The sequence below is a fragment of the Crassostrea angulata genome, chromosome 6, assembly GCF_025612915.1.
Source record: "Crassostrea angulata isolate pt1a10 chromosome 6, ASM2561291v2, whole genome shotgun sequence".
Classification (NCBI taxonomy): Eukaryota; Metazoa; Mollusca; class Bivalvia; order Ostreida; family Ostreidae; genus Magallana; species Magallana angulata.
The window spans coordinates 57,684,447-57,703,510 of record NC_069116.1 but is presented as its reverse complement, the minus strand read 5'-3'; the positions used below and the strand labels follow the sequence as shown (position 1 = coordinate 57,703,510).

The window sequence follows — 19,064 nt, the reverse complement described above, 5'->3', positions numbered from 1 at the left end:
GTATAATCTCAGACATATAATGTCCACCTTTCCTGAGCTCGGCCAAAACTAGCCCTCACTCGAAAACTACCTGCCGCGCACCGCGCAAAAATTCTCCCAGCCAATCAACAACCAGAATTAAATATAGAACTGACCATTTGCTATTTTTAACTTTAAACGATAACACGTATAACACAACTTTTTAATATGAATGATTTTATTATTGTAATGATAAACGTTAATTTGTAAAGCTGAAATAAAAAATGCATAAAATAATATTTACGCAATTCAACACTATCACAGTAAAATTTTATTAAACAAAGCGAATTTAGTTCCCTTTGTCTGAAAATTTTCCTCGGGGATGAATGTTTGCCAAACTTTTATTTGGAAAATTGGCAATCTCAGCGTGATTCGCGGAGCTAGAACAAATTAATTACAAGAAAATATGTCGTTATAACAAGTTACTTATTTCGTTATTACGAGAAAATATATCGTTATTACAAGAGAATATCTCGATATTACGAGAGAAGATCTTGTTATTACGAGTTCAAAATCACGTTATATAACGAGTTAAGTATCTTGTTATTACAAGAAAAGATCTCGTTATCACGAGTTAATTATCTCGTAATTACAAGTAATTACAAGACAATATCTTGTTATGATAAAATGCATAGTAGTTATTATTTGAATTTTAATTGTAAAAAAAATACATATATAACAAGTGTTCCTTGTTTATCAGGTGTAGACCTCCAAGTTAAGTGGTTCAACCTTTTTCTATTTTCTTCTTTTCAGAAACGCTTAAATTCAAATTTGATTATTTTTTAATAATTTAATTCTGGTTGTAACGCGGCATTTAATTTGTCAAAAAATTAAGTTAAATTTCTATAACCTGGTTTGCACGTCACAAGACACGTCACAATGCATTAACGTCAAAAACGTAATAATCTGCCAGACGTTACATTTGAATTTTGAACAGATTAATATTATTTCAAAAGTAAAACGCACTCATTTTTTTTACAGTAAATTATAGAAAATTAAATTATAAGAACTAATTTGATATCTACCCTAAGTTATACTCGTATTACCTGGGTTGGAGCAATTTAAGCTATTTTATAATCCGTTTCGCGGAAACTGCCCTTACCCAGGTTATACTCGTTTATCTTGGGTAGACATTGAGTTCATTTCTTAAATAACAACGATCAATATTTCTTAGTTTCTACATAGAATGATCGATTTGACATTTTATCTTATGTGAATAAATTGAAAGAACTTCGTATATTTTACTATTCAAAGTTTATAACAATCCCACTCTGAAGTAACTACCATGTTCTCCTAGTCATCAGGTATAAACCTCAAAGTTAAATGGTTCACACTTTTCTATTTTTTTTTTCTTTCTAGAAACGCTTAAATTCAAATTTGATTATTTTTTAATAACAACGATCAATATCTCTTAGTTTCTACATAGAATGATCGGATTTGACATTTTATCTTATGTGAATAAATTGAAAGAACTTCGTGAAATTTTACTATTCAACGTTTGCAAATGTAAATATGTATCTCTAATGCATTAACAAAATATATCATTAAAACACTCGTTTAATTACTGATTAATTACTGATAGACAGGAGGGTAAAATATTTAGAAAAACATAAATCAACAAAAATAATTATCAAACAATCATAGAATATTTAAGTTTAAAACAAATAAGCCATTTAAGATCATATATTGAGATCAAATACCGGTAACAAGTGTCTTAATTCAGGCGTGATATGAATATGATTACAGGATATAAAAACAAAAGGAAGGATTATGTAAATACATTATTTAAAATGTATTAATTACATGGTATCAACTTAGATGCATTATTATGATCAAGTATATACATAATATACATTTGACAAAAGGAAATTATCACGTACATGAATTTGGCACTGTTGTAAATAAACTTAATAAAAATAAACAAGTTGAAACAATCAATTCAAACAAAGAAACAGTTCCAAAACACATTGATATTTGCTATATTCTAAACTCTACAATACTCAGTAATTCGTTGTATATTTTGCCATTTCTACAATGTTTCCTTAACATAAAAATTTTATTCAAATAAAAAATAGTTGCATATAAAGTTGGACATACTCTGCACGCCATACATGTATATTATTAGTTTAAGTAGTACTAGGACACCTTCACATCAGTAACATGTGTATGTTTAATCATTACAGTGAAATGTTTGAAATGAAAGCATCTGTCTGAAGAAAAAGTACTGATAAGTGCATCCTACATACTGTGTATCTTATATTTTTTTGAGCAATTACAATATTATATGATAACAAAGTACAAATATAAGAACCTTTTTCAGAATATTTTACATTTAACATGAAAAAACAATCCGTACGTCTTCATATGAATATAAACGAGAGTGATGATTGTGTAGGCCATTTAATGTTCCATGTAGTAGTGGTGAGTTTTGAATTTATGTATAATAATAAATATCATTACATAAAAACCAACATAATAAAAAGATTTCACAATAGTAACGTAAGTGAAATCACGGTCAGCACGGGGATAGATGAATGTATTTCAGCTGCAGAAACCATGTTTAGTGAATCAACCCGAACCGTCTTTGTATCTCCGGGGACAATCGAGTAAGTAACATCAGTGACAGCGGGGGACATTGTGATATCTTCTGTGTCTATGCACAACGGCAGTTCTGTAAAATTTCAAATTATAAGTAGACCAATACAGCCATACATTTATTATAACGATGTTTATGTTTATGATTTATACATTCCCTCACCTCCTCTTTCCTGAGATGTGTCAGTCTCGTTACACTTGAAGGCATACTGCCTGTTCCGGCTATATGTGACACATTCTTTTTTCGTTAACGTACAGGTCTTTAAGGTAGCAGCCGAAGATTTTGGGATTCTATTACAGAGTCTTGTGATCTAAATTGCAAGTTTGCGTAATAAGTAGGATGTGGTAAATATTTTTGCTTGCATCCATGTTTTGTCCATGGGATTAGCAATAGACAATATAAACACAAAACAAATTCAATTACATTTTCCATTTTTTCCTCACAAAACATTCCCTTGTATTGCGGAGGACATTCGCATGCGATTTTTGGAGCCACTTCATCCCCTTTGCATGACCGCTTGCCTCCGTTGATACAGGGTCCTTTGTTATTCAAACTATATCTAAAGCAATCTGGACCTAAATGAAAAGCAAGAGAAACATGGCTTGAAACAGACGACCTAAAATGTCAATCTAAAGACTGAAGTTATTAGTACACTAAAGACAATAACTAAAACATACTAAGTTTGAATGTTTCAAGCTTGTCTCAATATTCGCATGTCTCAAATGATATTTTATCTTACAAAGTATTTAGTTGTAAGATTGTTAAGCCATATTTTTTCATTCAAATCAAATAATATTTAGCGATAATAAAAATCTGTGCAAATGTAAAACGCAGCAAGTTTATCGTTTACACGTTGGCCGTACATGAATAATTAAAAAAATCACATACAAGTACACAACAACTGTAAACTTAATTTTTCAGATTACCAACATTTTAATTTCGTGACAACATCTGATCCCCTGCCTTGTGGACAAGCGGAGTATTGGTGATACACAGCTTCATACACGTTGTGGAAGGAACAGACACATTCTGGTTTTATGTACACATCCGAATTGCCACATCTCAGCATTCTTTCTCCTTGTAAAACGTTAAGAAGACTCTTTTGTAAAATGTTAAATTGTGACAATCATGACAATATCTGCACATTTTAGTTTCTACTTGTCATAGATTTTAGGTTTTTTAACATGATTTCAGTTTTCGTACATGTAACAGATTTGCTCAGTAAGTATGGAATAAGCGATTCGGTAATCCTTACAGCAGGTAAATTCCAGTCTCATATTGATATGTCTAGTAAAAGCAGAAGTATACTTTGATATGGTAAGTTACTTTGACTTTGTGGTCTGTTTTAGAATGTTTTCATAAAGCCCTATATAATATACTTTTATTCCACAGATTAACTGTGTAATAGAAAACAAAAGTCTTATTGTTAATTCTTGTTACAATTTTGGATACTACTGTGAACAATTAGAAATTGGATACTATGTTATCATAAATGAGATTTTAAGATAAAACGGATATGATCGTTTTGCGCGCTTCTATTTTCGTTCAAAGTAGACTGCCCTGAAACAAGTTTCCTTTCCCCTAGCCGAAGCAATGAACAGACGCAAATTACCTACCTTGTTATAGACATTAGTTGAAACTCCTTTTATCTGATCATTTTGCAAACACGTACTGTCTCATTTTACAGAAACAAATTACGATTCAACTGCCAATACTCATACATGCTGAATAACTACACTTTTTAAAGAAATTATTTCGGGTTTTTTTTTATTTACCTGCTCTGTTTACTTGACACTCTGTTCTGTTGTTTTTCAACAAAAAAGAAGGAATTGCTGTAGAAAAACAAAAAAGTTTAGTGGTCATTAAATAAACTATTTATTGTGTGTTACATTTTTGGATAGATAATATTAATTTGTAACATAACGTTTATGTGAATATTAAATGTGGTGTTATCGAACAGTACCGGCATTCAAAATCAAAGTTCAAATAAAGCTTTTTACTGATTAAGACATATTGAAACAAGCAACACTTACGAGGTGTATGAATGGACATCTTGTCCTGGATGATCACGCATTGTTTAGGTTCTATAAAAAGAACGCTTGAAATTAATCCTTCGTTTCTAGTGAAAATTCAAAACAACAAATCATTCCTTGCATTAGCACTCATCATTTGTTATCATGATAACAAGGTCCATCATGACATGCTGTTTGCCCTTACACTATTCCCTTTTGAGGGATGGCATAGTCTACATCCATTAAACCAAGTCAATCTAAAGATCGAGCTCGGGTCTTATTATTTTTTAGATTCATATTCAAATTTTTTTCAACTTGACTTTTCTATCTGCCAATTTGTTTAAAACATAAATAAACAGTTCTAGCCTTTATCATATTCCTTTTAGGTATAAACCTGAATTTCTTTTCAACGTTCGAAATTTGAATAAAAGCATGACCTGAGCTTTTTTTTTTACATAACGAAGAATTGTGAGCATTATATTTCGCCAATAACTTGACGAAGGACACTCAAATTTGCTTGAATTAAAAATGCCGTACAAAAGAATGTTAAACATTAACAAGAGGCCCAATGGGCCACATCGCTCACCTGAGCAACACTGGCCTTATATGGGCGTTCAAAGGATATTGTGCCATGGTCCCTCGATCGGTAGATTAACCAAAAATGAATATCCGAATTTTACACTTATTTTTGCATATATTTAATCTTTGACATATTTACCTTTATGGAATACCATTTTTACCGAAAATAAGATCATATGATCATATGCAATATAAATAACTAAATTTCCAGTTGGTGTTCACGGTTAACTTCCAGTTCCCTTTATTTTAGCCCCCCCCCCCTTTCACTTTATAAAACGATTAAATGCATGAGAGCATAAAGGTACATTTTCTCCCTCCACTACTTACTAGTTATTGTATTTTATTAGAATAAAATCCTATATGTGAAAGAAGAAAAGTGTACCTCAATGCACCAGAATGTTTGCGCTCAATTCCTCAAAATAAAAACATTGAAAAATTGAATTGACCTTCTCCATTATTAAGTTTATAAATATAAACGATTGTCGTTTACTGGGCATGAATTCATTTCATATGACGTTTCATATTTTAACTCACTTGACTGATTAATAAACTTAACTGAAAAATGTTGTCACATGTTAAAGAGCTGTAATTCATATTAATGTATTGACAGGCATGTCGCTTTATTGTACCAAATATTTTCATCTTTATTAAAAAACGACAAATGTCCAAAAACAAAGATGATTTTCCGTTGCAATAACTTTTTAAGATCAACGATAATGCTTTTATCCTCATTATAATAATGTGACAGGACTATGGAAACTGTTTAAAAGACGTCGTTTTCATTTACTCGTGTGCGAAAAACTATCAAAAATTTGTGTAGATTTTATGCAATTCATCGTTGAAGAAAGGGCACCAGAAAGTAGTTACAGCATATCATCTTTTTAGCAAGAAAATCTTTTCTATTGATCAACCAAAATTTCAGCGTTAATCGTAGAATTATAAGCAAGATATATAGCTTGGTTTGAGTAATGATTTTGCTCACATGAGTTTGTTACATTCAACTTAAGATTTATAAACTTGGTATTTCTTATTCAGCAGAGCTGCATTTAAAATATAAACAAACAAAAGCATGACCTCAGCTTTGTGTACAATCATACAGTAGTATTGTGCGCAAAGCTCTGTGTCTTGCTTACAACTCCAAGCTCTCAGGTTAGTAAATAATTAAAACAAGAAACAAATGCACTAAAACAAAGAAAAAAACTCAATTTATTTTTCATCATATATATATACTTATATATTCATGGCAGCGAGAATAATCTCCGTTTAGATTGAAGTGCTGAGCATCTTGATAAAACATGTTGCATTAATCAACCATTACGTAGAGATTTTATCGAATTACATGTACCAACATAATGAATAGTATTCTATAATATGTTGTTAGTGCATCATATTTTGCGCAGGTATATGTAAACACTCAGCTGTCTGATTTACCGGTCTACACGTAATCTAACGAAAATCAAAACAAGCTAAAACCACCGTCACAAATGTAAATGTCAACGCATTGAAATATTTCACCTCAATTACTTCACATTTATTTTGGATGTTTCAAATATTCCCTTCGCACGTAATCTGTTGCACAACAACCAAATTAAATTCATCTCCGTTCAACTTCAAGATGTCTGCTTCTAACATAGACTGGTCCTCTAAACTGGTTTTCGATATATGAAATATCGAGCCCGAAGTTAAACTGATTGACCCCCATTCTCTCTGTCTTATCATTATTTTTGCAATTTATATTCGCCTTCCCATAAGGATGATTTATGCTAAATTACGCTGAATTTGACTCAGTAGTCCTTGAGAAGAAGATTTTTAAAAATGCACCCCCTTTTTCTACAGTTTCGAAGTTTTCTCCGCTTTGAATAAAGATCAGTCTTTCATTTCTGCAATTTATATTTGCCTTCCCATAAGGATGCTTTGTGCCAAATTTGGTTGAAATTGGCCAAGCGGTTTTAGAGAAGAAGTTCAAAATGTAAAAAGTTTACATACGGACGGACGACGGACAAAATGTGATCAGAATAGCTCACTTGAGCTTTCAGCTCAGGTGAGCTAAAAACGTTAAAAAATAAATCTTTAATATTTCATAGTCAACGGATATCAGATACTTTTTTTAAAGTTCCGATGGATATTTTTAGGGTTTTATCTATTAATTAAGGGAAAATAATACCTTTTTATAAAGTGTATTTTTGATTTAATCATTTCTTAATAGTGTAACTATTGGTAAATTGTTAAATATGAACACTTAACGTCTGATGAATTATTTTATGTTTTTGTTAAAAGAAAAATAGTGTGTTATGTTTGGTTTCGTGTCGTTAGAATTGAAACCTAGTCTAGCTATCAGCGAATTAACATCATTGTGTATATGGTAGGCATTAAAACACTTTATTGACTAACTGACCGGATATTTTTTTTACATTAACTAATATTTACCTGTTTGTTGCAGCAACACAAAAGGAATCAAGATCAGCAGACTGGCTACCATTAATTCCAACTTCATCTTTGTTTAAGCATTGCTAAAATCGAAAGTAATAGCCAGGGTTGATTTTTTTACTTTAATTTGGTAATTTGGGTCACGGATTACATTACTCATCTGGGGGAACTTTATTTTCCAAGTTATGAAAGAAGCTTATATTTTCTTTAAATAATTCAATGTTAAGGTCAAGATCCATTATTGTTAATGATTCAAAAGTGTCTGGTTTTAGAACCAATAAAACGTTATAACTAATTTACTGAATCTTTCTCCAATACTTTACCACAGGCACTTGGGGCAGAGACCCCCCCCCCCTTCATATTTGTTTTTCTTCTACTCTTTAAAAATCTGCGGTCGATACTCACTTTCTTATCATAAAATCATTCTGGTTTGCATGATATTTCACAGATATTGAATCCATTTCGTCTCTTTGAGCTTTTTTTAAATCACATTTTTCGACTGTTAAATAAAAATGGATCTATTTAAGTATCAGTCAAAAACGTTATTTTGAAAACAAGTTTAAAAAGACGATTGAATTACTTTTTGTTGATAACAAAACAGAAATATGAGTTATGTGCGAGTTCGCCCCGAATTTTTTTTCAATAAATTAAAATAGAAGGGGGTGGAGTAAATATGCCCTAAATGCCTGTGTAATTTGTCAATCAATTTTGTAGTTCATACAGTCGATATGGTTTTACTTTCTATAATATAGCATGCGAAACAGAATGTTCTCATAAGAAGAAAGAGAGTATCGGCCTCAGATTTTTAAAAATTAAATCAAAAATGAAACGAGGATGGGGTCCATTCTCCAAGTACCTTTTAGAGAAATGAATCTTTAAGCACAAATAAATTTACTACTTCTCATTTTGACTTTCAAAATGGAGTGCGATCTATAATTTGAATAAGCCATAATGTCTTTCTTTGAGATTTATTGTAACAATTTGGTTGAAAAAAGAAAGACAAGTTAAAAATAGGACAACGGAATGAAATGAAAATTCAATATTGATATATCAATTGGCGATGTTATTGATATGATGAAGTAGTTAGTGTAACGTTTAATTAATGTACACAGAGAGATAAACTAGGGTTTGTAGACACTTCTAGCCAGCCAGGTGAGCTAGAAAAAGGACAACGAAATAAAGGACAACATTACATATTGATATATTAATAATTGTTTTCATTTAAGTATTTAGTGTGACCTTGAACTCGGTTACAAACAGTGGAGCTGTGAGACGCCTCCGGTTGTACGTCAGCCTTTTAGAAAGCTGAATAACTAATAAAGCATTTACTTAGCTATTCAAAAATTTGAATTTTACAGAGAAAATGACATCTACTGCATGAATATTGCTGCAAGGAAACAAGATCAATAAGACATGTAGAAACAAAAACGTGTTAACCCATGCTACCTATTAATGATTTTTGTTTTCTGCGAAAAAGGAAGTGTAACGCATGTACTCTTTAAACCCTATGACCAAGCATTTTTTATCTATATATAGGCCATTTATTACGTAGACCGTTTGTTTATTTACACCTTTTGATTGTCTTATCATACAGGTAAACATTGGACACATATTTGAAAAAGATGTATAAAATCATCAATGTTGCATTTGTACATTTATAATTTAAATCGAGAATTCGATTTAAAATTGAAGTGCAAAATGAATGAATTTGCAAAGAGAGGTAATCTAAAAGATACTTTGTATGTGTTCAATACTTCTTAATGTATTTAGAAAAGAAGACGCAAAAAATATCGGAGTTAAAGGTGGTTCCTAAATTTACAGCAAAATAAACTAAGTTCTAATATATATATATAGGTGCATGGAATTTTCAAACACAAAATCAAGTGTAAAATAAAATTAAAGTTACTTACACTGTAAAAACATGGACTTAACATTGCTCAACATCCAAACCGAAAGTTGATTATAAAGCCTTTTAATAGGTATATATATCATACGAAGGACCGTGGAGATATAAAACCAGTCTTACTTTATGTTACCTTCGTATCTTTTAAAACTCATTAATTATTTCCCCTCTCTTAACAGGCACGTGGCATCGTTTTGGAAAAGGGGCAGAATCTTGGCGAGCAAAAACAAAAAGTCTCCAAAAAATCGTAAAAGTTCTACTCGTCTGTGTGTGTGGTGGGGTGTACTGTATACTAATAACTTCATTTAATTTCCATGTCAATGTCGATATCCTAATTTTTCACTTCAACATTTACATGTTTGCAAAAACGTGGGAGGGAGTAATTCCTTAATAATTCAATTTTCTGTATGTAAATTTAAGAAAAATGTGTTTGTTGCGCGAAAAGGATAAACCCCACTCCTCTACTCCCAATGATGCTATGGTTGAATATTTGAAATGATGTTACATATGTAAGCAAGAGGCTATACTCAGTAGTTCTTTCTATTGATATATATAAAAGAATTCCATTTGTAAAGGAAGCGGCTTATGAAACCTATCATTTAGGTTTCATTAGCCGCTTCCTTTACAAATGCAACTCTACCGAGACTAATGCTTGTTAATCTTAAAATATTAGGTCACACTGAGGCTGGCAGAAGTGCTTTTAACGCTGGAAACTGTACACAAGCCGCTCTTCCATTTCCCACATTCCTGGCGTATTTGATTTCAATCTTGTATATTAAATATAATCCCTGCTGAATATGGACCCCACAAATCACTATAGCCTGTCATAGTGTAGCAATAGCTCTCTCTCTCTCTCTCTCTCTCTCTCTCTCTCTCTCGAGAGAGAGAGAGAGAGAGAGAGAGAGAGAGAGAGAAACTCAGTTAACATATATGTTGGTGTTTAGATATGTATCATTTTGTTCGGTAACAAAAAATAAAATTTAGCTTAATCTGAAAAAGTATATCTATGATCAATGATTGTCCCGACTGTGTCCTGTCATCACTATCTCATCGCCAGCAGTTGTTTGTTTAATAACGTGTCGAGTTGGTCATAGATGGGGTAATTGAAACAAATATTCGTTATTGTGTGTAACTAATAGCATTTTAAAGTAATTGGAAGTCATTTTTAATTAAGACTGCCTTTAATTACAAGAAATTGAATGTACATTGTATTTAAATACATACCAAAAATATCATGTAATTTCAACTACTTTTCAAATACATTTCAGTTACTTTTTCAGGTTAAAGGATAAAAAGTTGTCAAATACGGTTCAGTTCAGTTTTGTATAAAGGTGTTGGGAAATATCTTGCATGACGTCAAGGTGCATGTGACGTTGTGAGACATTGCTATTATGATGTCATCATAATATGACGTCATGGTAACGTGACAATAATTATGTTTATGTTCAAATTAGTCTAGATAAACCAGTCAAAGCGTTCAGATGTGTTTTCGTTCTATCTGACTCAAAGACCACTATACAATCGCGACATTTTGGTGCCGTGACCATAGGAGAAAATGCATGTATCCAAACTGAAGGCGATTCGTGCAGGACATCGAGGAACTATTACAAATTTTTTTAGGAGAATTTCTGAGACCAACAATGAGGATGAGCATTGTGCAATGATCAAGATACTGGAGGAGAAACAAGACATATTAGAGAAAATCAATAGCCAGATCCTACAAGAATTATCGAGTGAGGAAGAGATCCAAATGGAGAACAGAGATTCAGTTGAGTACATGTCACATTTAAGACTAAGATTAACAGAACTGACAAAGAGCGTGTCATCTACCAAAACTTTAGAGAATGTTCATCAATCTAAATTCATCAATTTAAATGTAAATGCGCAAGAGTTTGCTCAATGCAATGACACGTCACAAGACAAAATAGGAAAACCCAAGATTCATAACACCATGGACAAAAAAGAAGATGATGATGATATCTGGGATTTACAGTCACTAAGGAGAGCCATAAAGGTAGAGCCATGCATTCAAGATGCTGGACAAGCTAGCAATCTAAGATCAAGCCAGGAATTCATTCCAGCAGCTACCTTTGGAGTTGGGTCAAGTCATAAAAAGATTAACAAGCCACAAAATATTGTGAAGCTATGTTTATTCTGCAATGGGAACCAATCGCCAACAACTTGCCATATTATTCAAGATTGTGAAATGAGAATATCCATCATAAAAGAAAGACGAGTATGCTTCAATTGTTTAGGGAAACACAAAGTAAATAATTGTCAGTCACGTTTCAAATGCAGGATTTGTAAGAAGACTCACCACACCAGCATATGTTACAAGTTGCGATTCCTGAAGCCATCATCTAAGAGCTCAGTCACAAATTTAGAGAGGACAAAGGAGAAAGAGTCACATCAACTAGAGCAATCAATCCAACTACTTTTATCAAAACAGCTAAATGGAGATCGATGTAAAGAGGAAGAGAAAGTACCCACATCCAAGGAGACAAACAAACTGAATACCAAACTACAGAAGAGAGAAACTGCTGAGACAAGAACATATCAGACAAATAAGTCAGCTTTCAACACAGTCGATAATGAAGAGAAGGAAGACCAAAAACAAGAAAATATGGTGGAAAAGCTTAAATCAGAGATTTTGCATTTAAAGAGAGAGAACTTCAAACTTAGAAGAAAGTCATCTTTCAAGAGTAAAAAAATCCAGAAAATCCAGAGAGAAAATTCAGATTTAGAACAGAAGATGAAGAGTCTAGAAGATCTGAACAACCAGCTTCAAACACAAATGCTGAAAATTCAATCCAACGTAGAATCATGCAGTGAGACCTTCACCACATCACAGGAAATGGCAAGCAAAGATACAGCAGACTTGAGACACTACCTGGATGAGCTAGAACTTCGAGTGATCAATCTGGAGATGGGAAAGAATGTTACTGCTTTAGAGGAGATCATGAAACAAAACCCATCGTTGATGACACAGCTATGGAAATTGGATCCATATACCCATAACAATTTGGAGAAAACATTATTCATCAGAGACATTACCACAATTGAACAGGAGTTACATTCAACGAATTCAAGATTGGAGAATTGGTCCAAGAACGTACTGACTTTCCCAAAATATGAAAATCAGAGCCAGAGTTGAGGAGAAGTCAAAGACTTTCTAATTAAATTTTTCAAACACAACGCGACCTATTATGAACTTTTAATATTTTTTTTGAATTGTGATTTTGTACATTTTGCGGCCCGGAGTATGTTGGGAAATATCTTGCATGACGTCAAGGTGCATGTGACGTTGTGAGACATTGCTATTATGATGTCATCATAATATGACGTCATGGTAACGTGACAATAATTATGTTTATGTTCAAATTAGTCTAGATAAACCAGTCAAAGCGTTCAGATGTGTTTTCGTTCTATCTGACTCAAAGACCACTATACAATCGCGACAAAAGGTTAGCGTTACGCTTTACAGCTTAGGTATGTAAACGATATCATACGATAATGATAAAGGGAATTATCATGATTTGGAATTTGGTTTTGTTTTTCTAGGTCACATTTAAATCATTATAGACTTTGGATATGTAAATTGAAAATAACATTAATCTAATCACAATTAAACAAAGGGGATTTATTTACTTACTTTGTTTGATGAATTTTCTCAAAGATTAATGTTTGCCAAACTTTTATTTAGAAAATCTGTAATCTCAGCGAGATTTGTGGAGATTATAGAAAATGGGATATACATGTGGAAAGGTTAGCTGTAATATATATATATATATATATATATATATATATATATATATATATATATATATAAATTTCATTGACAATTGTTTTCATTGTACTTTTTTAGAGTACCACATCTATTTTCAGAGACGGGATTTTCGTTGAACACCAGAGAACTATTTCTTTGTCAAACAGTTTTATTTTAAATCGGAACACACTTATCCACACAACATAACATGTATATTCAGCTAGGGTTCGATGACACACTACCACTTTCAAACACGAACAGACAACAACAAACCGGCGCAGTGACCTTGTATTTAAAGCGGATATAAACGGGGTTTTTTTTGGGGGGGGGGGGGGGGGGGGCAAAATAAGAAAAGTTTAGCAAAATGATAAGTACACATATATAATGTTTATTTCATCCGGGGGAACTTTGAGCAATTAATATAAATTAGTTAATTAAAAGACGCATGTACATGTACCGGTACAGTACATGTACGTCCCTGATTAATATAATTTACTAAATCTAAAGTACTATAGTATTTCTCAGTCACTATCACTGATGATATCCGTGGGTTCCCGCTGGACTTGCCTCTCGCCTCGTCTAGCACATGTCCTACGTCCTCTCTCGCTGGCTGCAGGCGGTAGAATCCTCGCTCGTGCAGATTCCCCGTGTTGTGACGTCACGGGCTAATAGATAGCCCGTACAGGGAACGAGTCCACAAACACTACACTCCCCTCCGTTTTCCTTGAGGTGAGTAGGTCCACGTCTTGAACCAACGGGACCACCGAATAACAGGGGGCGTGAGAACGCCATCCCAGCAACAGCCGGGATAACTTCCAGGGAACTGAGTCTCACCTGCGGTAACACCAATCCCGGCAACAGCCGGGATACTAAGTCACTAGAGCAGGGCCCGTCCAAATGACAAGGGCCTCCACACACAAAAAGGATAATCCGGGGACAGTCCAAGTAGTTCTTCGAGGTTGCGGGTCCAGTCCAGGGAGGGCAGCTCTACTACGTCTGATCCACGAGACACGCCCTGCACAATCCAGATGGCGACGGGATCTCCCGTGCGTCTGTCACCCTAGTCTGGACTCCAGAAGGGAGATACTCCAAGTTTGGTGCTGCTCCTAAAGCCTGTCCTCCTCCAACCGACTCCCAAGCAAGGGAGTTCCTAGCTGCAGGAACATGGGCATCCTCCACCGCTGTATCAAGACTGCTTCCTGGTATATTCAGCTTGGCTGTACTGGCAGTCCGAGCTGCCATGACAAACAGATCATCCGAGACGGCCCCCTGGGTTGGGGGCCAAGAGTCTCCCACTATGTCATCCTTGCCCTCGCCCTCAGGGCACTTGGATTCTGTAGGAGCCACTTTGCTGCTCAACCCTTGCCGCCGACAATTGCTGTCCACTGGACAAACTTCCTCTTCAGGGACATCAGGCTCCGTGGAGAAGGACTTCAGCAAGTTTGGTCTCCTGCGTATCACCCTACGCCTACCACGCTACCTCCTGCGTCTTATGTTGGGACAAGGGGCGTCCTTGTCCACAACACACAAGTCCTCTGCGGGGTGCTTCCTGAAACTGGTCTTCTCATCCTGGGTTAGTAAGCACACAGTGCGAAGCTGCCCCCTGGGCGCTTGACTGCAAGTCTTGGTCTCTTCATCTGCAACTCCTTGACAGGCACCACAGCTACGCAGGGAATGATCTACAACCTTTCCAGCGCTTTCTTCCGTCCTCCATCTAAGGATAGCAGGACATTCCTTCCGGAAATGCCCAGTCTTTCCGCATCTGGAACACTGACTTGTCCTTGGGCCAGGTTGCCATCTAGGGAAACAAGTCGACGGGATCCCAAGCCGGACCAAATCGAGAACTTCCTTTAGGGTCTTCTCAAGATGCTGCACTCGGCTTTTCAACTCCCGTATCTGACTCTCGGCTTTCCCATCTCTGTAACTCGACTCCTCACCTACAACCAAACTCCTCACTGCATGGTAGCTATTGCATGGGGGTCTGCCCTGTCGGGAATGCCGGTAGAACTGCATCCGGTCTACAGCCTCATCGACGGTCTTAGGCTGGCCATCCAGGGCATACAGGCCTGCCTCCCGGTCCTCTGCCCCATAACACAGGCGGGGTATAGCCCGAGTGTGAACATCCGGTAGGTGGGGGAAGGCGCGAGTAGCCAACGTCAGTACTCGGTCTGACCACTGCCTCAGGGACTCACCGCTGTTTTGGACTGCTGACTGGAAGTTGAGCTGGTGGGCCAAAACAGGTGCTGCTGAGCCAAAGCGCTTGTCAAACTTCCTCAGGATGTTGGCGAAGCGCAAATCAGGGCTGGTCTCCAGTAACAGAGTGTAGTACTCACTAGCGGTTCCTTCCAAGAAGAAGCAGAACTGGTCGTGTTGCTCAGTCTCTGTCCAGCACTGGCTTCGTGACAGTCTAACAAACTTGTGCAGGAATGGCTTCCAGCTGGATCTCCCATCAAAATGCAGATCCTTATACCTCGGCCTACTCCAGGTTGTCGGATTGTAGCTGGTGGGCGGTGCAACAAACTCTTGGAGGTTGTGCGCGCTGCAGGGGTCTGCACATCTCCAGGTAAACCATAGGCTGCTGCTGGTCTCCACAAGTATTCCAGGGGGTGGATATACGCTGCGGGAAGCCGCGCGTAATCCGAGGGACAATGAGACGCTGCGGGAATCCGCGCGTGACTTACATTAAAAGGTCTTTCAGTGGTGAGGGGCTCATATGTATGTGCTATTCTCCCCCCTCCTTCACCCCCAAAATGACAAGGTTGGGAGGGGACCTCAGGTACTGGTATAGGATAAATACTAGGCCGATGATCCGAACACACGCCCATAACAAACTGGCCTGGTGAATACCGATCATCTCGATGGCCACCACTGAGCCGAGACTGGGCATCTGGGACAATAGGGTTCTGGGTGGGTGGAACCTGGGGCTTTAAGTCAACTGCCTGAACTGGTCTATCATACTGCTGCCCCTGACCTACATCCCTATACTCTGGTGTAACCCCTTGTGAATAGACAGGTTGGCTATCTGAGGACTGGCATCAGGGTCGTGCTGACAGTGCAGGCCCGGTGGGCATTGGATTACTGGGGGTTGAATCCTGGGTAGTAAGGGGGTCAAAATCCAACAAATTTGGGGTTTGCCCCTGAGGCTCGGGTGGGCATAAAGTAGTATCCCTGACAGTAGGTGCTTCCCCAGGGTTACGGGCCACATGGGAACATTGTGACATGGGGACCCCTAGTCACTAGGTGGAACAAAGTCCCCAACACCAACTGGCGAGCTTAAACCCTTGGCCAACAAACGAACAGGATCTATAGTTTCACCCCTCCCCCTCTCAAATCTGTCAGGAAACTCAACCCAAACATGGGGAGGACCTATGTAATCACTGTGGGGGGCTCTCTCAACATAGTCTACCCTAACATGCCCTGTAGTGTCCAAGTATGTGGGTTGCTTAACAATACTTACGGGATCTGGCCCGTACACACATCCGGGCCTTATACCCCGAGACAACTCATCCCTACCATGACCCATAGACATAAATCGGGGCGATCTCTCATCTAACCCTAAAGCAAACAGAGCCTCTTCAAATGACATGATGAGAAATCAAACAAGTAGCACAAACAAAGCTAAAACTGGATCAATGTTTACAAAAACTAACGGGAAAGCTGACCACGCGAGGGCCCCCAAAATGGCGGCCTCAGCGCGATTTACTCAAACTCCCAAAACAAAATGATACTGCACAGGCTTACTCTACGGGAAAAAAATTCTCGGAATAACTGGCAAGTCCAGGGCCTCGAGTTGGGCGCCAATATAGTATTTCTCAGTCACTATCACTGATGATATCCGTGGGTTGCCGCTGGACTTGCCTGTCGCCTCGTCTAGCACATGTCCTACGTCCTCTCTCGCTGGCTGCAGGCGGTAGAATCCTCGCTCGTGCAGATGGGACATACTAAAGACCTGAAATACTAATGCCCTGAAAGACCTGAAAGACCTGAAATTTTATATAAAAGATACTTTTAAAAGATTTTTGTCAAATAAAATTACGTTGTGGTGGTTTAAATCATATTTTCAGGTATATTTGTGTTGAAAAAATATCGTAATGACCAGTATTTTACACAAAAATACGAAAGGCCTGAAAATTTGAATTGACCTGAAATTTTCAAATGACCTGAAATTTTATATAATTGATACATTTCTCTGTTATGTGTCAATTTTAATGTCTGTTTGTGAGTTTGTAAACATATTTTCAGGTATATGTGTTAAAATATATCATAATGATCATTTATTTACACAGGAATACGAAAGACCTGAAAATTTGAGTTGACCTGAAAAATTGAGCTGACCTGAACTTATATATAATTGATACATTTCTATGTTCTGTGTCAATTTTAATGTCTATTTGTAAGTTATTATCACATTTCCAGGTATATATGTGTTAAAATATATCATAATGATCATTTATTTACACAGGAATACGAAAGACCTGAAAATTTGAGTTGACCTGAAAATTTGAATTGACCTGAAACTGTGGGATGACCTGAAATTTTGTGTCGATGTAGTTGTGTTTTTTTATTTCATAATTTTTTATTATAATAATAAATCTTTTCTCAAGTAATACCTGGCTGGGAGTTAGGACGTGCAATGGGTGAAGACTTCATATAACATATACAGTTATATTGCAGTCTCCCCCAAATGTCCCGCATTATCTCCTCCCAGAAGCCCCCGAAGGAACTCAGACACAGATATGAAAGGAGGTGTATATACATGTGAAAGTAAATAAAGACATGTACTTAGTTGTCACCGTTAGGTATCCGTACATGTTATACTATACCTGGGCAGATGTTGACCCATCTTTAGATAATGAGTAAAATTTATAATAAAAGTATAAAATCAGAGGTTTTTAAATGGTGCCGGACATCGCATCGAAAGACAACTAGCCTAATGCGACAACTCATCGAAAATCAACTTATGGAAAGTAAAACTCACCGACGCGACATGTCCACGAAAGACATCTCGTGGATGACGACAACTCATCGATATGAATTGAAATAAAAAAATAAATGTTTGAACACTTTTCAGGTTATTGTCTTCATTTGATCAAATCAATGTGTACATTGGTAGTACTCATTTATTTCATATTATTCATACATTAGTATATTTAAAAAAAAACAACATGTCAGCTCAAGTTTTCAGGTCATATCTCAAATATGTTCATTTGTTTCTTATTTCTGCATAACAATTGATAATTGATTTTCAACACATTTCACCCTTGAGTATAATAAATGCCAGACATAGTCATTTAAATTGATCCAGAACAACGTATCTTTTTTCAGGTAATCTAAAATTTTCAGGTTAATTCAAACTTTAAAAGGGGATCGCACTTCTTCGTAATTAACCGATAATGTTGCTATTTAATGATATATTTCAACACATATATACCTGGAAATATGATAAAAACTCACAAATATACATTAAAATGACACAGAATACATAAATGTATCAATTATATAAAATTTCTGGGCAGTCAATATTCAGTTTCATGTCAATTCAAATGTTCAGGTCTTCCTACGTAAATAGCTGATCAGTATGATGATATGATTTCAACACATATATACTTGGAAATATGATAAAACGTAAATAATATAGATTAAAATTGACACAGAACATAGAAATGTAACAATCATATAAAATTTCAGGTCATTTGAAAATTTCAGGTCAATTCCAATTTTCAAGTCTTTCGTATTTCTGTGTAAAAAACTGGTCATTATGAC

At 35.9% G+C, this 19,064-nt stretch overlaps 1 protein-coding gene across 3 annotated transcripts; it reads right to left on the bottom strand.

The window, feature by feature from the left end:
* Positions 1-315: 315 nt before the first annotated feature.
* LOC128189246 (uncharacterized) lies at positions 316-17,180 on the bottom strand. 3 transcript variants are annotated; one of them, XM_052860783.1, is made up of 8 exons: positions 17,043-17,180; positions 7,633-7,715; positions 4,648-4,698; positions 4,390-4,446; positions 3,545-3,691; positions 3,038-3,189; positions 2,777-2,924; positions 316-2,689 (listed from the first exon to the last, which is right to left on the bottom strand). In XM_052860783.1, the coding sequence occupies exons 2-8, from the start codon at positions 7,697-7,699 to the stop codon at positions 2,505-2,507; spliced, it is 807 nt and encodes a 268-aa protein (XP_052716743.1). In that variant the 5' UTR covers positions 7,700-7,715; positions 17,043-17,180; the 3' UTR covers positions 316-2,504. The 3 variants fall into 3 exon arrangements, with proteins under 3 accessions (XP_052716743.1, XP_052716741.1, XP_052716740.1); XM_052860781.1 differs by lacking the exon at positions 17,043-17,180 and adding an exon at positions 8,038-8,056; XM_052860780.1 differs by lacking the exon at positions 17,043-17,180 and adding an exon at positions 9,543-9,614 and having other exon boundaries at positions 317-2,689.
* Positions 17,181-19,064: the final 1,884 nt, after the last annotated feature.

Bases quoted from the DNA above. Each gene is read 5' to 3' on its own strand.
- LOC128189246 (XM_052860783.1), bottom strand. From the start codon at position 7,699: ATGAAGTTGGAATTAATGGTAGCCAGTCTGCTGATCTTGATTCCTTTT. The intron at 2,925-3,037 runs GTAATTGAATTT...CTTGCAATTTAG, and splicing joins GTGAGGAAAAAATGGAAAAT to ATCACAAGACTCTGTAATAG. The intron at 2,690-2,776 runs GTGAGGGAATGT...GAAATTTTACAG, and splicing joins CACATCTCAGGAAAGAGGAG to AACTGCCGTTGTGCATAGAC.